A 21148-nucleotide genomic window follows, 5' to 3' on the forward strand; every position below is an offset into this window, starting at 1 on the left:
TATAAGGACTAGTAGTATTTACACACCCTTCTTTGTCTTAGGTTGACACTGCAAACACAGTTTCTAGCTGAAATGTAGTCCCTAGTCATTGGCACAAAGAGCAGGCTATGTGCGACTTTAAAAATAGACCAACCTTAGTGCTTATAAAAAAGCAACTATGAAATTATACATATTCCTGAGGAGGGGGTAATGAGGATTAATTGCTTAATGGTTATAAGAGTTTCTGTTTCAGGTGATGAAAAAGTTTTGGTAATATATAGTGGTTATGGTTACATAATATTTTGAATGTTATCAATGCAACTGAATTTATACACTTAAAAATGGTTAAAATGGCTGGGACTTCCATGGTGGCACAGTGGTTAAGGCTCCGAGTTTCCAATGCAGGGGGCCTGGGTTTGATCCCTGGTCAGGGAACTAGATCCCACATACATGCCGCAACTAAGAGTTCTCATGCCACAACTAAGGAGCCCTCCGGCTGCAACTAAGGAGCAGATGTGCCACAACTAAGACCCCACACAACCAAATAAATAAATAAATAAATATAAAAATGGTTAAAATGGGGACTTCCCTGGTGGCACAGTGATTGAGAATCTGCCTGCCAATGCAGGAGACCTGGGTTTGATCCCTGGACCAGGAAGATCCAACATGCCTCAGAGCTACTAAGCCCATGCAGCACAACTACTGAGCCCTCGTGCTGCAACTACTGAAGCCCAATCGTCTAGAGCCTGTGCTCTGCAGCAAGCCACCGCAATGAGAAGTCTGTGCACCACAACAAACAGTAGCCCCCACTTGCTGCAACTAGAGACCCAGAAATGAAGATCCAACGCAGCCCCCCTGCCAAAAAAATCATAGTAGTGGTGGTGATTGTTAAAAAAAAAAGGTTAAAATGTCAAATTTTATGTTATATATCTTTTGCCACAATAAAAAAGTAAGCAAGCAAGCAAGAAAAATTATATGCATTCTTACTTAGTCAGCAGGACTGGACTATCCAGATGTTTAACAAGATTTAATCCTAAATAATATCTTACTATTTGCTTATTTAAGTACTCTGACTTAATATAATTCTATCTTGTTTATGAAATGTCTACAGATGAAAACATTAAGTAACTCAATATAAAAACAACAAAATTACTTGCCTAATTGCCTTTCTTTTTTCTTGTTGATCAGAAGAGACATATGCCTTCATTTCATCAGTAGCACGATGAAGTTGTACTTCTAGATTCTAAGTGGAAAGATTAAGTTTTAGGTTAAGTCCTTGATACAGAAAAATCTCAGAAAAGTTTCTGATCTACTTTCTTTGTCTTACCTTAATCATGCAATTTATATAATGGTAACTGCTTTCTTCTTGAAGACATTCTTCACGAAGTCCTCTGACTTCCTAAAATATATAATTTTAAATGGACAACATTATTGAAAGAATAATCAGATACAGAAAGGATAACTAAATGCACAATAAAAGAAATACCATCAGAGTATTTCCTCTCCTGCAACTGAAACTTTATTATAATAGACTAGGCTGCACTCTTTTCTGGGGACCACTCATATCACTTTACAGCCTATAAGTTCAGTTATTTATTAAGTACCTACTGCCCAGCTCTGTGCTAGGATGCTGGGGACAGGAGTGAACAAGTCAGGTCCCTGATCTCATTCAAGTAGAGGAAACAGACACACACAAGGAAATATGTAATGAAGTAGTTTCAGATGGGATAAGTGTTATGAAGAAAATTCCACAGTAGAATGTGATAGGGTGACTGAGTGGGCAATGTTAGATGGGTGATCAGAGAAGACCTCTAGGAAGAGATGACATTTTAGGCTGAGACCTAAAAGGTGAAAAGGAGAGATCAAGGCAAAGAGTTGGCAGTAAAGTATCCCAAAGAGAGAAGAATACATGCAAAACCCCCGAGGGGAAAAAAAGCTTGGCCTGTTTGAAGTACAAGAAGGTGGCCAGTGTGGCTGGGGCTCTGTGGGGGAGGAGTACAGCAAGTGGATATGAAGTTCATGAAGCAGGTAGGGCCTTGTAGACCATAGTTTTGAAGTTAGATTTTAAGTGCAACAGGAAGCTGATGGAGAGTGGCCTAAGTGTTGTATAGGTTTCTTTGGCTGCTCTATGGAGAATAAACCTTAGGAAGGCAAGTGTGGAAGGGGAGAGTAGGTCACAGAGGAAGTCTAGGAAAGACATGATGGGGCTTGGACCCTGGCAGTAGGGGTGCAGATGGAGAATGTAGTGTGTACACATCAAGGTTGAAGAAATAAAAATCTCTGCAGCTTAGGAGACAGACTCAGGGGATGAGGGTAAAGATATGGGAATCTTTTGACTCTGGTGTAGTGAAAATGTGCACACACAGACAGTTTCTGCTAAGTTGTTAAAATAAAAACTGTCTTCTTACCTGTTCTAACTTGGACCGATTACTTTCAAGGCCTGCTGCACAGCTATCATACTGGGATTTCTTTTCATCACACTCCTGGGTTAATTCCTAGTATGAAAAGGGTAACTGATTGAATAAGTAAAAAACAAAGGCCTAAAATGTGGCTCTGAAACAATACATGCCCTTGTCAGTCTTGTAACTTAACTCTGAACTTCTTGATGTACTTACGAATTATTTATACAACAATAAGACATATGAGAATTATGACAGATGAAAGTGTTGATAAAAACAATAGCTGCCATGTATTGAGCTGTGTGCCAGGCTCTCTGTTAGAAGCTGGGGATACAGCAGTGAACAAAACAGCCAAAAATCCTTCCCCTCAAGTAATGCTCAGACAAGTAAACAGGCTGAGTGCTATGATGGACAAATGCAAGGTGTTACAGGAGCACATGGGACTCTCACTGGACCTAACACAGGCTTGGGGATCAGTGGGGACAACTTCCCAGAGAAATTGGTATTTAAGCTGAGGTATGAAGGATAAATAAGGATAGTTAGAAGGGACAAGAGGAGGAGAATGTCCAGAAAAAAAGGAACACGATGTATAACATCTTGGAAGCTACAGAGAAGAAGGACAATTTAGGACAGATAAGCAGTTTATTATACTGGAGCATGTCTGCGAAGTGTGAGAAGAGGTTGAAGACTTCAGCGGAGGCCTGATCAGAACTTTGTAAACCACGTTAAGGGTGTTTGAGCCTTACCTTTGACAATAACTAAATTTCACAACAACCCGTTGAGGCAGGTATTAATAGCCCCACATCATGCTTGGAGAAGGTTCAGGGAAAACTAGTGTCTTGCAAAAGACTGTATGGCTGGAAAGAGGTGTTAGAATTTGAATTCAGGCTGTTTAAGTAGTTTCTCACTTTCTTCCAATATAATATTTTGAAACAGATAATCTGAAAATTTTCTGCTACCAAAACCTAGAAATGCTAAAAGTATCAACAAATGCTTGATGAGGTAGGGCAACTATCCTTTCAGATCCAGAACTAATTGAACTCTTGAGGAAGTAAAAGGAATTACCAGGACTAGAAACAAAGGATGACAGCCTGTGGCTATCCTTGGTGAGGGAGTTGGGAGTCAATCTTGAGAACAGAATGATTATAATGTCCAGGCAAGGCAAAAGATGGGGAAATCTGTGAATAAAGGGTTAACACCAGGCCTGGACTGATTCAGGCCACCCTGGGAATGACCTTGGTTTCATACAGCACAGTTTCCTCGGGAACAGGAGAGCTAACATAAATGGTGACATAAACATAAGATTAGCTCAGGAGATAAAAGAATGAACTAGAAAACGGAGCTGAAGAAATTATCCAAAATTCATCACAGAGAGAGAAAAAGAGACGAAAATATGAAAATGAGGTTAAACAACAGGGAACAGAATAAATACATCTAACATATATCTAACAAGAGTTACCGAAGAACAGACGAGAAAGACCAGGGGAGAAAATATTTGAAGATATTATGTAGAATTTTTCCAGAATTAATGGGAGACAAAAAGCACAGATTCCAATAGAGCAAATAAAATTAAATCTATATGTAGATCATGGCAGTGAAACTGGACAACATCAAAGACAAAGATAAAAATATTAAAACCATTTACAGATTCAAGGCAATCCCTATCAAAATACCAATGGTACTTTTCACAGAACTAGAACAAATAATTTTAAAACTTGTATGGAAGCACAAAAGGCCCTGAATAGCCAAAACAATCTTCAGAAAGTAGAATAGAGCTGGAGGTATCACACTCCCTGACTGCATACTATACTACAAAGCTACAGTAATCAAAACAGTATACTGGCAACAAAAACAGACACACAGATCAATGGAGCAGAATAGAGAGCCCAGAAATAAACCCACACACTTGCAGTCAATTAATCTATGACAAAGGAGGCAAGAATACACAATTGAGAAAAGACAGTCTCTTCAATAAGTAGTACTGGGAAAACTGGATCACTATTGAATACATGTAAAAGAATGAAATTAGAACATTTTCTCACACCATGTACAAAAATAAACTCAAGATGGATTAAAGACCTAAATGTAAGAAACCATAAAATTCCCAGAAGAAAACATAGGCAGAACACTCTTTGACATAAATCATATCAGTAGTTTTTGGATCTGTCTCCTAAAACAAAGGAAACAAAAGCAAAAATAAACAAATGGGACTTAATTAAACTTAAAAGCCTTTGCACAGCAAAGGAAACCATCAACAAAACAAAAGATAATCTACTGAATGGGAGAAAATATTTACAAATGATATGACCGATAAGGGGTTAATATTCAAAATATATAAAAAACTCATACAATTCAACATCAAAAATTCCCCCAAAAAACAAACAAACAAAAAAACCCCAGTTGAAAAATTGGCAGAAGACCTGGAAAGACATTTTTCCAAAGAAGACATATAGATGGCCAACAGGCACATGAAAAGATGCTCAGTATCGTTAATCATCAGAGAAATACAAATCAAAACCACAATGAGATACCATCTCACACCTGTCAGAATGGCTACCATCAAAAAAGACCACAAATAACAAATATTGGTGAGGATGTGGAGAAAAGGGAACCCTTGTACACTTTTGGTGAGAATATGAATTGGTGCAGCCACTGTGGAAAACAGTATGGAGGTTCTTCAAAAAACTAAAAATAGAACTACCATATGATCCAGCAATTCCACTTCTGAGTATATATTCAAAGAAAACAAAAACATGAATTTGAAAAGATATATGCACCCCAATGTTCACAGCAGCATTATTTACAATAGCCAAGATACAGATGCAACCTAAGTGCCCTTCAAGAGATGAATGGAAAAAGATGTGATGTGTCACACACACACACACACACACAATGTGATACTACTTAGCCATTAAAAAGAATGAAATTTTGCCACTTACAACAACATGGATAAACTTGGAGGGTATTATGCTTAGTGAAATAAGTTGGAAAGAGAAAGACAAATACTGTATGAAATTACTTATCTGTGGAATCTAAATAATAAAACAAACTAGTGAATATAACAACAAAAATTAAAACCAATTGTAAGGAAGACATTACCTCAAAAGAAATGAGAAACCGATATCAGATCCTTCAACACAACACAACAACACAAATAATTTTTTTCTGACCAAGTCACTACTTAAGAAGAAAAACAAAGATAGTTTACTTTTGGCAATGATTTTTTACTGAGAGAACTACTAAAAGAAAACAAAACAAGAAAATTTCATTTCAGGAAGAAGGAAACTGAATCCAGAAGTAAAGAATAAAGTACACGAAGCAATGGTGAGAAGTGCTAAATATGTGCGTAAATCTAAACAGGAAATGACTGTATGAAGTAGTAATTATAACAGTAATGACCACCATGACAACCACTTTTAGAGACGAAGAAATAAAACAGAAATAAAATACCAGAGGATAACAACACATGTGTAAGGCAGGAAAGGGTGTTAAATTATTCTGAGATCCTTGTATTGTTCAGGAGATTAAAAATTGTTCAGCTGATTAACTTTAGGCAGGAAAAATATATTAAAAACTTAAGAGTAAACAATATCAGAGTAGAAGAAGATAGAAAAGGAAACAAAGGGAAAAAAGAAGATGAAGAAAATAGGACTGGTGCAATGGAGGGTAGAAAGAGGAAAAGAAACAGAAAATGCACAGTAAATAGGATATACAAAATAGAAATAAATTCCAATGTATCAGTAACGAGTAAATGTAAATGGGACTAAACTCACCAATTAGAAGATTCTCACATTGTAAAGCAACTATACTCCAATAAAATTTTTAAAAAAAGATTCTCAAACTGGATATAAGAAAGTATATCCACACAAAATCCAACTATATGCTATTTATGAGACTTATACAGGATAAAAATAAAGACAGAGAAAGCTGAAAGTAAACAGATAAATAGACATACCAAGCAATACTAATCATAAGAAAGCTGGCACACTTAAATTAATAGCAGACCCAATAAGACTCCTAGACAGAAAGCACTGCAAGGAAAAGAGAGTCATAAAATAATGATAAAATGAATAATTTATCAGGAAGTGTTTGTTATTTTTTAAACCAGGAATCTTTTAAAATTTTTTCTATTTGTTTTTTTTTGGGGGGGATCTTTTTTTAAATTGTGGTAAAATACACGTAAACATTAAATTTACCATCTTAACCGTTTTTAAGGCTACAGTTCAGAAGTATTAAAAACATTCACATTATTGTGCAACCAATCTCCAGAACTGTTTTCATCTTGCAAAACTGAAACTCTACACTGACTACACCACAAGTCGCCATTCACCAGGAAGTTGTGAACACCACATTTACGAAGCTTGATCTGATGAACGCATGGAGAACCCAGTACTCAACAACTGGAAAATACATTTTTTTCCAGATCAAGTCAATAAAAAAATTATCTTGGCATCAGCTTTCTCCACGGCCACACTTAATTCTTGAAGACTGTGGAGCTACACTTTAAAAATCCTCAAGGAAAGAATGCATGATGTCAGGATTTTTATGTTCAATCAAGCAGTTGTTGAAATATTTAAGGCAACAAATTCTAGAAATGCAAGAACTCATCAGTGAATACTGTTCTTCTAAGCTCTGAGGACTCTACTAGAAAACAAATGAGAGACAATAAAAAGTAGGAAAATGGGCAGCAAGAGGACTGGTAATGAGCACTACTAAAGACAAAAGTGGGAACTAGAGTAATAGAACAGAATGTGAATGTTATATGCCCTGACAATGTAGACATGATAATATAACATCTGCAGGGAGGGGAAGGGGAAAAGAAAGTGGAACGTAGAATGAATAAGCTGGCTTCCTCAAATTTTAATTGATGGGGATGGATGGGGGAAATGTCAAAAGACATAATTTAAAGCTGATGGATCAAGTCATTTACAAGTATAAAGGCAAACAGGGACTTCCTAGGCCACGCAGTGGTTAAGAATCTGCCTGTTAATGCAGGGGACACGGGTTTGAGCCCTGCTCCGGGAAGATCCCACATGCCGTGGAGCAACTAAGCCCGTGCGCTACACCAATTAAGCCTGTGCTCTAGAGTCTGTGAGCCACAACTATTGAGCCCATGTGCTGCAACTACTGAAGCCCACTCGCTTAGAGCCCGTGCTCCGCAACAAGAGAAGCCACCAAAACAAGGAGCCTGCGCACCACAATGAAGAGGAGCCCCCACTCACCACAACTAGACAAAGCCCCTGTGCAGCAATGAAGACCCAAAACAGCCAATAAATAAATTAAAAAAAAAAAAAAAGGCGAACAGTAAGAAAGACAACAGAGGAATTTATTTTTATAGGCTTTCTAGTTGGAAGCAAAACATAAAATGCACAAAGGCCAAATACGTCTGCATGTCAATAAATACAGACTGGCTAAACGTATTATTAAAATAAACCTTTCAGATTATATCACAGAACAAAACACAATTCAAGATCTATTCAGAGACACACCTAAAACAAGGTAATTTTTTAAAAGCTGAAAGCAAGGGACTTTCCTGGTGGCACAGTGGTTAAGACTCCATGCTCCCAATGCAGGGGGCCTGGGTTTGATCCCTGGTCAGGGAACTAGATCCCACACACATGCCACAACTAAGAGCTCGCATGCCACAACTAAGGAGCTGGTGAACTGCAACTAAGAAGCCTGCTACCTGCAACTAAGGAGCAGGCAAGCCGCAACTAAGGAGCCCTAGAGCCACAACTAAGGAGCCCACCTGCCACAACTAAGACCTGGCACAACCAAATAAAATAAATAAATAAATATTTTTAAAAAGTTGAAAGCAAAAGATGGACAAAAGTATAGCAAGCAAATGCAAACAAAAGGAAGAGACGTTAATATCAGTCAGATTTGACTTCTGGTCCCCCCCATCAAAAAAAAAAAGCCTTTGTTTCTTTAGAGAGTAGAACAAAGGTGCAGAGATCAAACTCCAGGTAGCCAATAAATAATTAACCATTCATCAATTTTCAGAAAATTTCTGGAAAAAATATAAGGAACTGTTATCAGTTATTACTTCTGGGAAGTGTGTAGAGAGAGAAATAATTTCTATTCTTTCCCTTAACCAATTCTTTACAGTTTGAATTCTTGCCAAGAGCATGGTTTTACTTCTATAGGAAAAAGCAATCAGTAAGAAATATTTCAGGGACTTCCCTGGTGGCACAGTGGTTAAGAACCCACCTGCCAGTGCAGGGGAGAGAGGACATGGATTTGAGCCCTGGTCTGGGAAGATCCCACATGCCGCGGAGCAACTAAGCCCCTGCATGACAACTACTGAGCATGAACTCTAGAGCCCGAAAGCCACGACTATTGAGCCCACGTGCAGCAACTACTGAAGCCTGTGTGCCTAGAGCCCATGCTCCACAACAAGAGAAGCCACCACAATGAGAACCCTGCACACCACAATGAAGAGTAGCCCCCACTTGCTGCAACTAGAGAAAGCCTGCACGTAGCAACGAAGACCCAACACAGCCAATAAATAAGCAAATAAATTTATTAAAAAAAAATTTCAGTGAAATTAATAATTACCACATTGTATACTCTAAAACAAGCATTTTAGCCTCTTCCCATAAATCATCAATTATATATATTATGCCATTTAATTACATATAATTTATGGAACAGCTTCTAAAAAAACAAACATGAAATTTTTAAAGCTGCTACCTAATTCTAGATACTTATAAAAGATTTAGATAAATATAAGTTGTACATCTTAAGTTGTGATGCTCCAATTTTCAAACAGTGATGAATATTCAAATTTATAACAAAATGCAAATACAAAAGAAGGGAAATGTACTAACACTTCACTATAAAATTTCCTAAATATTTGAGAGTTGTCCAAAGCAAGAAGTATAAAGTATTTTTAAGTACTGCTGCACTTTAACAATATGGTAATACATCTATGTAGTTTCGAGTGTTAAATATACTTACACAAGTTAAAAATAAACACTAGTCAAAGTAGAGAACAATTAAGAATTTCAGTTAATATTTGGAAACAGCTTAAAGTCAATGAAGCGGAGAACTTTTGTTTTTCAGTATACTTCTTATTACAAAAGGTTTCTGGTAAAAACAGAAATACACATGGATGTAGGAGATTAACACGTGGAGCAAAATGACCATCAGGGACTCACCAACTACACTGAATTCAAATATTTAAAAAAAACAGTTAGTGCAAGTGTGGGCAAGCTCTGTACTCTTTCGTCCAGGTTTTTTAAAAATTGTGTAAAATATACATAAAGTAAAAATTATCACTTAAATCATTTTTAAGTGTACAGTTCAGTGGCATTAAGGACAGTCACACTGTTGTGCAACCATCACCACCATCCAACTCCAGCTCTCTTTTCACCTTCTAAAACTGAAACTGGGTACCCATTACTTTTCAACATGGCAGAAGACAGAAGTGAAAATGCTTAGAGGACCTAGGTGCCCCTTTGACTTGATGAATATAGTAACAACTGGAGAGTTGTATTATTTGGGAATGGTAGTGAGACAGCTATATTTCCTTGTAATGGAAGAGGCAGGAAGTACTTGACATACAGAGAAATCTAGTTCAATCATATAAAAATGAATTTCAGGTTCTGGTTATATTATCATAATAAATGACTTCATAGAATTTAAGATCTGGTATACGGTTTTACTTAGAAAACAATTTAGTTGAAAAGCAATAGTATTCCTTCCTTTAAAACTATTTTTTTAATAGTTATAATGATAAATACCTTTAAAAAAATTTCTTATGTATTAGTCATTGTTGTTGCAAAGTATCTTATATGTGTTACTTAATTTTACAACCACCTTATTAAGAAGGGACTAGTTTATAGGTAAGGAAACTGAAGTTTATAGAGATGAAGTCATTTACCCAAGGTTATCTAGGGTCTGCCTGATTCTGTAGCCAATGTTTTTTTTGTTTTTTGTTTTTTGTTTTAATTAATTAATTTTTTTGGGGGGGGTACACCAAGTTCAATCATCTGTTTTTATACACATATCCCCATATTCCCTCCCTTCCTTGACTCCCCCGCCCGCCTCGAGTCCCCCCCACCCTCCCTGTCCCAGTCCTCTAAGGCATCTTCCATCCTCGAGTTGGACTCCCTTTGTTATACAACAACTTCCCACTGACTATCTATTTTACAGTTGGTAGTATATATATGTCTGTGCTGTAGCCCATGTTTTTAAATCATTCTGTACATACTGTCTCCCTATAATTAGCACAATTGGTACCCTTCGCCTTTCACCTGCTGAAGTTTAGGATAAAGCTTATCCTAAACCTATGTGACATATGTCCTAAATGACCCAATATTGACAGATGACACAGTTTAGTTTAATACATTAAATGGTTCTTTTATTGAACTAATAAATTAGCACTATATTTCAAAAGAATTAACAAGTATGGAGCAGAATGGCACAGTATAGAGAAAGAGGGATTTGAACTCATACAGACTGCAGTTTGAGTCCTTGTGCCATCACTTAAGTCATCTTAAACAAGTTATTTGACTTCTCTAAGCCTCAATTTCCTTATCTAAGGACAATCTGAAAATATCTATTTTATGGTTGTTGTGAATATTAAATGTATGAATGAGAAAGCATTAACAGAACACTGTAAGGGCTCAATAATTATATAATACTGCAGAGGTCTGCTTCTAGCTCTAGAAGATTCTTGCCATTTATATTTATACTTGATTTTTAAAATACTTTAAAAAAATGTTCTATTAATTCAACAAATATTTATTGAATACCTACATTGTTCTAAACTTGGTTCTATAAACCATACACTCACAACTCTGGTAGGTATTACAGTAAGGATTTTTTTTTAAAATTTATTTATTTATTTTATTGGCTGGGTTGGGTCTTTCTTACTGTGCGCGGGCTTTCTTTTAGTTGCGGTGAGTGGGGGCTACTCTTCGTTGTGGTGCACAGGCTCCTCATTGCCGTGGCTTCTCTTGATGTGGAGCACGTGCTCTAGGCGCGTGGGCTTCAATAGCTGCAGCACTTGGGCTCAACAGTTGTGGCTCACGGGCTCTAAAGTGCAGGCTCAATAGTTGTAGCGCATGGGCTTAGTTGCTCCACGGCATGTGGGATATTCCTGGAGCAGGGATTGAACCCATGTCCCCTGCATTGGCAGGCGGATTCTTAACCTCTGCGCCGCCTAGGAAGCCCTACAGTAAGGATCTTAAAAGGGACATAGCAATTTTTTTTAAATTCCAAAAACAGAGAATTCCCTGGTGGTCCAGTGGTTAGGACTCTGTGCTCTCACTGCCAAGGGCCCACGTGGGGCTGGGGAGCTAAGATTCCACAAGCTGTGTGGTTCAGCCAAAAAAACCCCCAAAACAAAAAAACAAAAATAACTCTAATTAAGTACACGAAGCAATTTCATTTGCACCATACGTATTAAACCAAAACCCAAAAGGGTCTTTCCTGAAGTCTCCTCAGACTTCATCTAGTCTTACCCCACGCTCTTTTTGGTAACTGCATCTTATCCTGAGCTGTGATCAAACATTACATCCAGGCAGATGATGACACACTTCAACTTGAGCCCCAACAGATTCTCCTGAACTCTTGTGGATATTAAATTTGAAGTGTCTATAAGAAATTCATCATTTCTCCTCTTCTTCACCCCCTGTCACCACCAAAACTAGCTCTTCTTCATCCCTAATCTGCATTGTTAGTGGTTCCAAACCTCAAGATTATTTTGCTATCTTTTGTTCCCTTGTCCATAATTAGTGTTCTTCCATATATCATTCAGATATATTCACTCTTGTCCATTCCTTCCACCAACACTAGTTTGGGATCTCATTCCCCCTAACTTAAACTATCAAAAGGCACTTGATGTTACTTTTATTTTTTGAAAAGAATAATTATAAAGACTATGGAAAACAAGGGAAATATGATTTATTAACTGAATAGAACCTTAAAGTAACTAAATGCAACGTATACTACCTTTCCTACAACATGAGAAAGTATATATGAGGACAAGGATAAAATGCAAAGATGAACGCCATTCAGCTGCTAATAGCAGGATGATGGGTGGTGTAGCAGTGATGTTAAGTAAAGTACCCAATACACCCACAGCCTCTCCAGAAGGAAAATTCTCTAGGCAGCCATACTCACTACTGTATCACCCTCCTTTCTTCTGATCCTTACCCATGAGCACAGCTGGTTAAACTAAGGATGGATCCTTGATCTGACCTGAGCATAGCCAGTAATCTCTGAGGTAGTCTGGTGTGGAAAACTGCCCCCAAAAGAGAGGAGATGCACCAGGAATTTAAATTAGAAAATGCAGAGAAAACAGGGCAGTTATACTGAAAACTTCAATAAGTACATAGAGAGAAAGGCTACAGTGCGAGATATGAACAATAAGGAGTCATAAGCAAGTTAAGGTTACAAGTATGCCAATCCAAGGAGTGAGGAAAAACTAAAAGATGGAGAAAAGAAACGAAGGCAAACACATGGCTGGTGGCAGGAACAATGAGAAGCCAACACAAAGTGATTCAGTCAGGCACGTTATTGGTGTAGTATGTGTATGAAGAGCTCAGCTCTGCCGTTTACCAGCTGGGTAACCTTGGGCAAGTCCTTTACCCCTCTGTGCCTTTATTTGCTCATTTGTGTAAAGGGTGGTTTATCTAACTGGGTGGTTATGAGGCCTGAAGGAGTAATGTAATAGTGCCTGGCACACAGAAAGCATTTGATAAATGTTATTACTATCACATTCAGTGTCATTATCTATAAGCTCCCATTGAGGTTCCTGAAGCTTCCCTGAACCAAAATAATATATATTATTTTATTATTACTATTAGGGAGAAATTTTATCATCACTAGAAACACATATAACCGTTCTTTTTTGTCTGCAAGTTGCTGATTCAAGAAAAGCATTAAGAAAATCAACCATTTTGAATGCACCAATGAAAACAATTCTTGATGTCCTCAATCTGAAAACCTTGCTCAAAAATCTCCTTTCTGAAATTTCCTTCCTGACAATCATTTCACTTCCTTATTTCCTTCATTTCCTTCCCTTTTCCTTATCCGTTAAGTATATGATTCTAACTATATTTTTTCTATATTGTTCTTAAGTTGGGTTATCTTTTGTTTTTCCTAATTTCTTTATGTGTTTGTTCCATCTCACCTATTACATTATAAACCCCAGAGAACAGGAACTTGTCTCTTCCATTTCTTTTGTGACAGTAGGAGTATATAATGAAATAAGTAGGACATTTAAAACAAGATGCTAGAGAGGCTAGAGTCAAGCCCCAACTCTCTGACTTCCTACTTCTCTATTTGGATAAGTCACTAAACCTGTCTCAGACTCCAAGGCATTTTCTATAAAAAAAGGAAACAATGTCCAAGTCCATGTGATTTCTCACTGTGCTTCTCTGACTCTGATGGATGACATTCATGAAGAGTTTTATAGTTCCATCCTTAGGCACATGCAGTACAGCTCACATTTAAACCTAAAATTACTACATGGAAAATGATAAAATAACAATTGTTAATGTCAAATGATCTGGATTTGTGGAGGGCATTTACCTTCTCACAGTTTATCTTTAAAGCAGTGCCTAGAATTAGCTTCCAAGTAACTGTATTCCATCACTTAATCATAAGCTATCATAGTTTGCCCCCCACCCTGCTCCCCAGCAAAGCAAGTTCATTATCTAACATTAACTTCTCACCATTCCTTGGCAGACTCTGAACTTTTTTTTACCTGGCCACAGAAGAATGTGACTTCATATTTATAGCTCTGACATGATTATGATTTAAAGCAAAAATCTCATTTGGCTACACTTGTGATTTTAGCTTAAATTTCTTCTCCTTCTCTCCCCCTTGCTAAAAATTTATGACAAAACAAACAGCATAAATTAAACAAAAACTGTTGTAGGTCACATTATTCTCTTTTGCAGAATCACATAAAAAATAATAATTTGTCTTCCAGAAATTACTCAAGTAAAATATTTGGGATTCTAACTAATACATCTGAACAAGAGAGCGTATTAAAAGTATCACAAAATTAAATTCTCTTACTTGACATTTCTGACGCAATTGTCGTAGTTCTTTTATAACTGGAGCTAGAGCTGATTTCTTTTCAGATACCAAAGAATTTAGTTTTTTTACCTGTCATTTAAACAAAATATATGACATGTAAGAAAAGAATTCAAGAGAACAAAAATACTATATGCGTAAAGATATTTATTAAAAAGATTTTTATTGAAGTTATATGTAAGAGTGAAAAAACCATAAATTACTTCAATGCCAAAGAATGGGGAAGTCATTTAGTAAGTACTGATTCCTCAATAAGAAAGAATATCATTTAACTCTTCAAAATGTCAATTATTAACACTGCAAACAATTATGGGAAAATATTTATAATCTAGCACTAAATGACAAATTACAAAGTATATACAACTTTGCATTAGGTAAAAAGTAATTATGTAGGTTATATAAAATACATATAAACATGGATGAAGTGATATTCTAAATACTTAATAACTCAAAAGGCATAAATAATGACCAACCAGAATGGACACCAGCCATAGAGATGAACAGGGTCTTGGAGGCCTCTACTGTGCTAAATGTTAACCTTTTTAGGAGTTAGAATGTAGTGAAATGCAGGGGGTCCTGGGACCAATGTGGACAAGACAGGTAGAGGTGGGTACTCTGAGAGTTTGGGGCAGCAACTAGTTACCAATAAGTAATGAAAGATTTCAACATTTTAATGCCTGGTGAAGTTGTATTCGTGCATTTTGGTTGAATAGAAGTCCTAAATATGGAAAGATACTAAGGACATACACAAAAATGAAATAATTGTATTAATTTAAGTAGCATGAGTTGGGGAAACTTATTTTTTATTTTAAATATTTCTTTAACTCTATGCAACTTTTACACACTTCAAAAACCACAAAACATGTGAAGTATTACAAATTGAACAACCTCATTAGAATGGACAAATTCAAAAGAGTGATAAAGACAAAGGAAAGAGTATAAATAAAACAATGAACAGAAATGAAAATTTGAATGTTTCACTGAAAAAAGAAAAAACACAAAAATATTTGCCTCAGAGTGAGACAATAAATCAAACAAACAAAGCCCGTGTAGTCACCATTTCAGACATGTCATCCAGTGTTCGTCCTTTCATTTCATCGACTTCACTCTTCAGGGCGGATACTCTTTCTAGCTCCTCTTGGGTGTAACTGTATCCAGATATACCCTTTTTCTCCTCAATAGTTTGCTAAAAGTAAAGAATAAAAATAGGTGTGAAAAATGGGGTCCACAAAATGGGTGTCGAAAACTTTGATGATTCCATAAGAAGTATCTAGATTTAATACATAACAATAAAGTTGTAAATAAAGTAGTTTAGAATCCTAAGGAACAATCTTTACTGACTTCAACAATAATTACATTCCTTTATATGTTATAAACTCATACTAAATTTTACCGTGGTATCTTCAGGTATATAAGAAGTAATTATAATTTTAGACTTTAGAATAATGTTATAATACTTGGTACAGAATCTAAAACAGAGGATGCATTCATTAACTATTTGGTGAATGAATGAATTCTCAAGTGATCAACTGCACATATTTATTTGCTCACTCATCAATATTTATTATGTACCTTATTATGTACCAAGAATAGCTCTAGGCACCAGATATACTGCAGCGAACAAAACAGGAGAAAAGAAAATCCCCTCCCTTACAGAGCTAACCTCTAGTGAGAGTAAATGGGCAATAGGTAAACAAGTAAAATACATATAGTGTGAGGTAAGAGTGGGGTTGGAATTTTAAATAACAGGGTGAAGAGAAGGGCCTCCTGAGAAGATGGCACCTAAGTAAAGTCCTGAAGGAAGAGAGGGAGCAAGCCATAGAGATACCCAGGGAATCAGCAAGTGCAAAAGACATGAGGTAGGAGCGTATCTGGCCTTTCCAAGAAATAGCTAGATGGGCGGAGCTCCAAATGGAGTGAGAATGAGGTGGAGTTAGGGGAGGGATCATACAGGATTCAGCTGGTTTGCTGAAACAGTCTCAGTTTACATCTACTGTCCTTTGCATTCTCAAAAGTGTCTTAGTTTAGATGATAAATTATATTGTTATCTTATGTTTTAGGCCAGTGAAAGAGCTTGGGCTTATTTTAAATAAAATGGGAGGCCTGTTGGAAGGTTCAGAGCAAAGGAGTTTTAAATGAAAACTTTAACATCTGTGCTGAGGTCAAACTATTAGAGGGGCAAGGGTAGGGGCAGAGAAGCCAGTTACCAGACGATTCTAATAACTCAAGTGAGAGATGATGGGAGCATGAATCAGATGGGGGCAGCAGAGGTGAGGAGAAGTATTTTGAAGATACATCCAACAAGATATCAATATTATGACACCTTAGATGCAGGGTGTGAGGGAAAGTGAGGGGTAAAGAATGACTCCAAGGTTTTTGTCCTGAAGAATTGAGAGGATGGGTGGCCATTTGCTGAGATGAGGAAGACTCAGGAGGAACAGGTGAGGGAGCAGTGAAGATAAATTTAGTTTTGGACCTGTTAAAAATCTGAAATTGTTACATGCACAAGATTGGAATTTGAGAAGCAATCTGGGCTGGAGACATAAATTTGTGAGTTGTCTGCATAGACAATGTCTTTAAAGCCATAACAGGATAAGATTACCAAGGGGGTGAGGGTAGAGAAGAGATCCAAGGCCTAAGCCCGGGGAACTCCAACATCCGGGCTTTGGAAAAACAGGAAGAAATCGGCCATGGAGTAGGAACAGGTGTGTTAGTAAGGGGATAACAAGGAGAGTGTAGTGTGCTAGACAAAAAATTTTCTTTAGTTGGAGGGAGTTACCAACTATGCCAAACACTGCCAATAAGAAGATAACCATAGTAAATTTGTATGGACTAATCTCAGGATATTTGCAGTGGATATTGTGGGTGCTTTGCCCTGATCTGCTTACTGTGTCAGTGTGCCCATCCCCTAGCTGTTGTGAGCATTGGTATTTTGATGGTTTACAGCTATCCCTTCTTCAAAATGTACCCTTGGCTGAAGAGGGACTATATCACACAACCTCTTGGGTGGCAGGTAGTAAGAGGGTCCATAGCAAATGACTGACTAACACAGGGGTCCAAAAGGGTAGCCCTTTTGCCTAAAGATGAGACCAACTCTGTGATGCAATTCATGCTCCCGAGTTCCTTATGCAATCATAATGAAACTGGACTCCAACTGAATCTGAATCTGCTTCCCCCCCGCCCCCTCCCCCGCTTCATCCTGTTTCCTTCACTTCATTTCTCCTAGAGCACTCACTGAATTAATCATGTGAGGAGGAATAAGAATTCTTGTTTCAGGTTCTGCTTCTAGAGAATGTGACCAAACTATAAAGACGGGCTTCTAGGGTGGGATCGCTCACTGGATGAATGGAACTGAAGGTCCTATCACTGGGAGCAAGTAGAGTACTGTTAGTCCCAGGCATGTTATAGCAGTGCAATTGCTAAGACTGGTGAACTAGGGCAGAATACAGGTGGAAGGGATTATGGTAGCCATGACAATGGATGGCCTGAATCTCCTTCAAGAGAGTTTGCTGAGAGGAACAAAGCTGACTGACAGCCATAACTGCTGCCCCTCTGGATCCACCATCATGTTCACACCAAGGTCATGCTTCCCACAGGCTGTTCCCAGCCAGGGACTCACCCATTCCTGCCTGACAGGGAATTCCTGGCTCAGGAACTCCCCATCATACCGACCAAAATTTCCTTAAACCTGTGCTACAGCCTGAGGCTCTTCCTTCCCAATCCTCCTTCCTTCTTCTTCCTTCACAGATGTCAGACTTGCATTAGAGCCTAAGGGTTTTCCCTGCCTCCTCCTGCTCAATTCCCTTTACCCTTCATAAATGTTTCCTTCAATAAATCTCTTGTACGTCTAATCCAGTCTGGGTGTACGCTTCTGGGAGGAACTGAACCATCACAGGAATGTGCTAGCTGGTGCAGTGTTGCTGGTGTTTGGGAAGCATAAAGAAATAGTAACTGTAAGGACTATGAAATTGGGGTGGCTGTTGCTAAGCTCAAATGATTAATCAGTAATTTAAAGCAAAGTGATAATGTCAGAGAACCTCCTTAGGAGCTTTAAAGAAACCCTCATTTCCCATGGCTACGGGGCAGAAGGAGCTGAAATCCAGGGACAGGAAAAACTTCAGAGAAAGATGACTATATTTATGTCAAAGTCAGGACTCTGGTAGGGAAGAGAAAGGGTGCTGAGTCTGAAATGGGGATAACTGGATAGACTCACTTGAGAACCTTAAAACCCCAGATTATCTTGTATCCTCTGAGCAGTGGCAAATGACTTAGTTTGTTGGTCAGGGGCCTGGAGGAAGCAAGATAGCAAGACTGAATGACTGGGGACAAGGAGGTCTGTGGAAGAGGCAAGTGGATCGAGCTATAAGAGTTAACACACTAAGTGTGAAGATCTCTCCATCACATGTGTATGGCCACTGGAGAATGTCCAAGCAGAAGAGGCACTAAACAGCCAAGTGGAGAGGATGATTTGGCCAGCATATGTCAGCCAGCCTCTGTTATTGGCCACCCAGTGCATGGACAATGGGCTCATGAACAGAATGGCTACGTTGGCAGGGATGGAGGCTAAGTATGGGCCAAATAGCACGGGCTCTCTCACTAATGCTCACCTAGGTAATACTACTGCCAAGTGTCTGACCCAGCAGCAACTGAGACCAATCCTGAGCTCTGGGTATAGAATCATCCCTTGAGGAAACTGATCATCTACTTAGCAGCAGCTTGATAACATCAGATTATTTCTGCCCTGAAAATAACAACACTTCATCCTGAATGAGACTGACCCATATTCTGGGTAAGGGTTTGCTTTTCTTGCCCACAGTGCTTCAGGCAACACCATTATCCAAAGGCTCAGAGTTTCTGGTCTACTGATGTGGAATCCCACATAATATCACCTCAGACCAAGGGACCTCCTTTATGGCAAAGTAGGTATGGTGGTGGGAACATGACCATGAGATTCAGTCACTGTACCACATACCACACCAACCAAAAAGCTAATGGCCTGAGAGAACAGTGGAAGGGCCCTATGAATGCACAGCTAAGGTGCCAGCTTGGAAGTGATGGCCTGTAAAGATGAGTTCTATTCTTCAGGATGGAGTGTATATCTTAAACCAATGCCCATTATATGCTGTTGTGTTCCAAACAGAATACATGGCTCTTGGAACCATGAGATAAAAGTATGAGTGTTACCACTCACCAGAATTCCCACTCATCCACAGGGAATTATGCTTCCCTTCTCAACAACTTTAGGCTCTGTGGGTATAAATGTTCTGGTTTCCAGAATGCACATGCTTCAATCAGAAGACACACTGAGAGGCCTTCTAAACTTAATGCTCTGGCTACCATCTTGTTGCTTGGGCTCCTCATGCCCACAGACCAGCAGGCAAAGAAAAGAGAGATTTATTGGCAGGACATCTTAAGGCTATACAGATACTGCTATATAATGAGGGACAGATAGGAGTAAGTTTGGCATTCAGATGATCCATTAGCGCATATAGTAAATGGGTGAGTTTAGCAACCACGACCTGATAAGGGCATTGTTACTAGAATGCCAAACCTCTTAAAGATGAGGGACTGAGTCATCCCACCAAGTAAGTCATCTAGACCACTGGAGGTGCTAGCCAAAGGTGTGGGGAATCTAGGATGGATGGTAGAGGAAGGAGATATTGAGTATCAATTATGTACTTGGGAAGAATGTAGCAAGGAGAGTTTTAATTTGCCCTACCAACCGTCCTAGAAATTTTGACCAATCATAATCTGTAGAAGCTGGAGTGACTTTAATATGAGAAACAAGTAGATCTCAGCAGTGCAAGGGGTGGGTTATAGTGGATGTTGCTGGTGTCCCACTCCAACCTCATCTGCAAGCTGCTACGAGTGTTGACTGCTAATGGCTCACAGTTGCCCCCTTCACCAGAACATGCCCTTAGCCCAATGGGAGCTACCTCATCTAGGAGGTTACACCCTGCCAAAGCCAATGACTGACTGATATGGGAGTATAAAAGGCCAGCCCCCTTGCGTCAAGGTCTAATCAACTCCATGGTGCAATCTGTGCTCCAAAGTTCCTCTTGGGATCAAAATGAAGCTGTTTTCAGTTGGGAATACATCCTTGCTTGGCATTTTTCTGCTGCTCCATCTGTTTCCCTCATTCCCCTTCTTCTGAAGGTACTCCCTCCCTCAGTAAATCACTTGTACCAAGTATTCCCTTGTCAGGCTCTGCTTCTAAGGAACCCAGCTTAAGAAAAGATGTAAAGCAAAAACTGACAGAACTAAAAGGAGAAAGATCATAGATATTTTAAGATATCTTTCTCAATAACTGATGGAATAAGCAGATGAAGATATCAATAGAAACATGGAAGATTTGAATATCATGGTTAACATACTGGACTGAACTGACATACTTGGAACACCATCCCCAACAACTGCAGAATATATACTCTTCTCAACTGCACAGGGAACAATGATCAAAACAGGGCACATGCTGGGCCATAATGCAACCTTCAAAAACTTCAAAGGGCTGAAATCACAGAGTCTGTTCTCTGGTTATAGCAGAAATAAGCCAGAAATCAATAACAGAAAGGGAACTAGAAAATTCCCAAATGTTTGGTTTTAAGCAGTAACATAGGTCAAAGAAATCACAACGAAAATTGGAAAATATTTTGAAGTGAGCAATATTGCAGTTACTACATATCAATTTTAAAAGTCAGTGCTGTTAAGGGAATCTG

General features: G+C 38.4%; 1 protein-coding gene across 14 annotated transcripts in view; it reads right to left on the minus strand.

Moving 5' to 3' along the window:
- IFT81 (intraflagellar transport 81) overlaps positions 1-21148 on the minus strand; it is a 241975-nt gene that overhangs the window by 9107 nt on the left and 211720 nt on the right. For 13 of the 14 annotated variants that reach the window (XM_057747000.1, XM_057747011.1, XM_057747010.1 and 10 more), the window contains 5 exons: positions 15490-15618; positions 14415-14504; positions 2388-2474; positions 1307-1378; positions 1137-1222 (listed from right to left, as the gene is read on the minus strand). In XM_057747000.1, coding sequence (XP_057602983.1) covers positions 1137-1222; positions 1307-1378; positions 2388-2474; positions 14415-14504; positions 15490-15618 — 464 coding nt within the window. The remainder of the gene's footprint in view (positions 1-1136; positions 1223-1306; positions 1379-2387; positions 2475-14414; positions 14505-15489; positions 15619-21148) is intronic. The other variant, XM_057747005.1, reaches the window with a different exon arrangement.

The sequence above is a fragment of the Hippopotamus amphibius genome, chromosome 8 (assembly GCF_030028045.1).
Source record: "Hippopotamus amphibius kiboko isolate mHipAmp2 chromosome 8, mHipAmp2.hap2, whole genome shotgun sequence".
NCBI classification, from domain to species: domain Eukaryota; kingdom Metazoa; phylum Chordata; class Mammalia; order Artiodactyla; family Hippopotamidae; genus Hippopotamus; species Hippopotamus amphibius.